Source organism: Cynara cardunculus (assembly GCF_001531365.2).
Source record: "Cynara cardunculus var. scolymus isolate 2C chromosome LG 17, CcrdV1, whole genome shotgun sequence".
Taxonomy (NCBI): Eukaryota; Viridiplantae; Streptophyta; class Magnoliopsida; order Asterales; family Asteraceae; genus Cynara; species Cynara cardunculus.
In genome coordinates this window covers 35,201,965-35,205,812 of record NC_037544.1, presented here as the reverse complement: position 1 = coordinate 35,205,812, position 3,848 = coordinate 35,201,965, and the positions used below count along the sequence as shown (strand labels likewise).

The window sequence follows — 3,848 nt, the reverse complement described above, 5'->3', positions numbered from 1 at the left end:
ATGAAGATTTTAAAATTTTAAATATTTTAAAAAATAAAAATAAAAATTTTATTTTATAATATTTATCTGTAATTAATTATAAGAATTTGAAAAGCTTTTATAGGTCGTAGTAATTAAAATAACACGAGTAAAAAAAGGTGACTTTTTCCATGCATTATTCAGTTGTACGGTACAAGTAGTAGCGTCAAAAAAATGACAGCTGGCTTTTTGTTGGGCCGGGCCTTATGATTGGGCTGCAAGTCATTTTCCAACATCTAGAAGCTGAGAATGTGTTTGGACGAATTTACCCTAGAAATATCTCCTTACACCCATTTTCCTTCGTCCACAAGAAGAGGGGTAGTTTGGTCTTCTTATCTATCGATGCTTTAGCCTCTCCGCCTATATAAGGCCGCAGCTACAAAAACTAGGGTATAAAAAGCAGATCTCATTCTCCCTCTGCACCAAAAGCTTTGAACCTCAACGAGCGGAAAGAAGTGAGTTCCGTTATCTGTAGATCACTATGGAAACTCGTTTGATTTGATGATGGATGATTTCTGTCTTTATACTGTATATGAACCTTGAATTTGTGTGTATTTTGAAGATTCTCGTGCAAAATCATGTGTTACTTGCTGTTTGTTTCGTATTTTGAATTTCATTTCGTTTGATTCAAGTATTGGATTCCTCGCGTTGATGATTGTGTGATGCATCAGGCTAATTGTCGATTTTAGATTCAAAATCTATGTCGTTTGATGTTTTTTGTGAAGACGATTGCTGGATTGTGTGTGTGTGTGTTTGAATGTTTTTTTTCTGATTTTGTGCAGCATGATATTTCGTTGAAAGGTTTGTGTATGACTGTATGGAATGGTTTTGTGATGGTTTTTGGTTAAATCCGGGATCTAAATGGCTTGTACATAACATGCATCTTCATTTTAGGCTATTATATTAGTTAGTGATTTGGTAGGTTTGTAGTTTATTACTGACGATTATTTTCGAATTTAACAGGTTTTTCATTGAGAATACGAATGGCTACATTTGAGTTGTACCGTAGGTCCACAATTGGAATGTGTCTGACTGAAACCTTGGATGAGATGGTGTCAAGTGGGGTTCTCGGCCCTGAATATGCTATCCAAGTACTTGTTCAATTTGATAAGGTTTTATCTGAGAACTCCGTAGTGTTTCCAAATATATTATGTATCCTGCATATTGTTGATTAGTTTGCAGATGATCACTCCTTGTTTCATTGGTTGCAGTCAATGGCTGAAGCACTGGACAATCAGGTTAAGACCAAAGTGTCCATCAAGGTAAATAGTTTCTATCTGTTTGCCTTAATAGAAATTTAATTGTTTAGATTGGTCATTGATAAAAAAAAGCTTCTGATGTTGTTGTATGATTATATTATAAGGAATTTGGAACGCTTCATGCGAGTCACAATGCTCACCACTGTTATGAACTAACTGTGCATGAGATAAATTCCAACATTAGGTAGATCCGTAGATGCATTAATCTAAAACACTGATCTAAAAAGCATTAAGTGGAGCTATGCAGTTAAGTGACTTTCCATGGATTAAGTTGATGCAATAAGACGTTCATTTTAATATGTAAAATATAAGTTTTTTTAGATTATGCAGATACATGAGAATTTAAAATTTGATGCTACATTATTTTATACAATTACTTTATAAGTGACTCAAGCAAGATTTCTGAACAAAGCCTAAAAGTTATGGTCGTATCTGTTATACGTGGTATACTAGTGTGCATCCAGTGTGCAATTTTTTGTATATAAGCCACGATGGGGAGCGGGGACTCGTACTCGCATACATTAGTTTTGTATTTGACATGGTGAGCACATGAGTAATTTTAGATATCTTCAGTTCTGAGTTTGCAACCAAAATTTTCTGCTATTTGCACAAGGTAATCTGTTCTCTTATGCCAAGAATCAGGATGATGCTTGTTTGTTAAATTTCAATGGTTTTCTGTTTTCATTTTTTTTAATATTGCAAATTGCACTTTGTGTTCAGAGTTCAATATATGAAAGCTTAACCAAAATATTGTTTTGGAACATTGTGTTTCATATTATTGAACAGGAAAAAATCACCAATCCTTGCACAATATTTGGTTTGGTTGTCTCCTAAATACGAGTTTAGGGTTGCACTTTGGATACAAGGACCCCAAAGTGCACATCTCACAGCACAAAGTTGGGTAATTGTGGATCAGATATTATGTAGAGGTTATTGATAGTTTAAACCTTGCTTTTATTAGCATATGGTAACAACTATTATGTATCTTCATTTGCTAACATTGAGAAAGTGCGAATGACCATATAAGTTGTATATATTTGAACTTCCATATATGCCTTGCATTTGGTACGCGGAACAAGATGGACATGATATGACAACCAAAATTTGTTGTTCTACGTTTGGCATGACATTAGACTGGGACTGGTGGAACAAAAATTAGGGTGCCTACCTCACTCTTGCCAGTTCTGTCTGATTTAGCAAATGAAGATGCATACGCACCATGAAAACACTACCCTCTACAACAGAAGTAATAAACGAGCAATCTCAAGATTTCAATGGTACTTGTGCTGCTGTGCATGCACAGTTAGATATGACTAGGCTATCAACTAGCTTATCGGTTAAGAACCGAGCTTATTAGATAAGCCAACCGTTAAATTTTCAGCTAGTTGACCAAACATAGCCTAAGCTGGTGATTCTCTTAGCCTGAAACACCCTGCAGGCTGCAGTCACCGTTGCTGGTTTATTGAAAGGCAACTCCAGCCCACATGATGAACTACTGATAGGAGAGACCTAACCATTTGGTGAAAACCCAAATCTCAACCATCTCTAATAAGCTTTTACAAAATGACTGATATACCCTCTTGGGTGCGGATACTGATGTTTTCTTTTAACGTAAACAGGGGCATTTGCACACGTACAGATTCTGTGACAATGTCTGGACATTCATCCTCCAGGATGCTCTATTCAAGTATGATGAAAGCCAGGAAAATGTTGGCCGAGTTAAGATCGTGGCATGCGACTCCAAGCTGCTGGTCCAATAAGCATCCATCTGATCATGGTTACGAGATCCATCCGTCTCTTGTTTCTCTGCCGGTAAATCTTTAGCTTAGAACAAATATGGGGTTTGTTCCTCTGTTGTATGCTCATGAAACAGGGTGAACTCGAAACAATTTGCCCAGAAACTCGGTTGTTTCATTCTACTTTGATTTCGGTTTTTGGCCTCTTATAAAGTGATTGTTTGGTCCATTTTTGCCAAAAGAACTTGCATAAACGTGCTTTTAGGTCGTCGGCTGTGATTCGAACTTCGAGTGTTGCGACTTGAAATCATGATAATCGGTTTTGTGGTGTTAGATAAATCTGTTTCTAAAGCTAAAATAATTAGATTTTGTGAATTTTGTTAAAAGGTGGTAGACTGGTTGTGACGGTTAAGAATAGGGAAAAATGATAAAATACTCTTATTATATGAGACACTTAAAAGGAGTCATATAGCAGCTATATATTACGATCAATGAAGTTGCGATAGTAAAAAATATGGTAAAATGACCAAAATGCCCCTATGCGAGGGGCATGTAGGATACTTAATGGGAATCATTCGACAGTTGTTAAAGACAGACTGAAATCCATAAGAAAATCAGAATAATTGTAAATTTTAAATTGTAAGAATGAAATCTAGAGTTTCATTAGATTTTATTAAACCACATGGACGAAATAATGCGAGCCGTTCGTTTTCGTTAAACTAATTTGTTGTATGAGTGATGAGAGACCCATGGATTTGAAGAAGGTAAAGACAAAGGGTCATATCATTTGTCTCGAGCTGGATTCATTCTCGTACTAACAATTTACGAGTAACCA

The 3,848-nt window shown here is 35.9% G+C and overlaps 1 protein-coding gene across 1 annotated transcript; it reads left to right on the top strand.

The window, feature by feature from the left end:
• The first annotated feature begins 408 nt into the window (after nt 1-408).
• On the top strand, nt 409-3,242 carry LOC112500722 (transcription initiation factor IIA subunit 2). Its single transcript, XM_025104288.1, has 4 exons — nt 409-473; nt 982-1,130; nt 1,230-1,280; nt 2,897-3,242. The coding sequence occupies exons 2-4, from the start codon at nt 1,002-1,004 to the stop codon at nt 3,035-3,037; spliced, it is 321 nt and encodes a 106-aa protein (XP_024960056.1). The 5' UTR covers nt 409-473; nt 982-1,001; the 3' UTR covers nt 3,038-3,242.
• Nucleotides 3,243-3,848: the final 606 nt, after the last annotated feature.

What these genes read in the sequence shown, in the direction of transcription:
- LOC112500722 (XM_025104288.1), top strand. Translation starts at nt 1,002, where the DNA reads ATGGCTACATTTGAGTTGTACCGTAGGTCCACAATTGGAATGTGTCTG. An exon ending in TACTTGTTCAATTTGATAAG is followed by an intron (nt 1,131 to 1,229) that starts GTTTTATCTGAG and finishes CATTGGTTGCAG; the next exon opens with TCAATGGCTGAAGCACTGGA. An exon ending in AGACCAAAGTGTCCATCAAG is followed by an intron (nt 1,281 to 2,896) that starts GTAAATAGTTTC and finishes TAACGTAAACAG; the next exon opens with GGGCATTTGCACACGTACAG.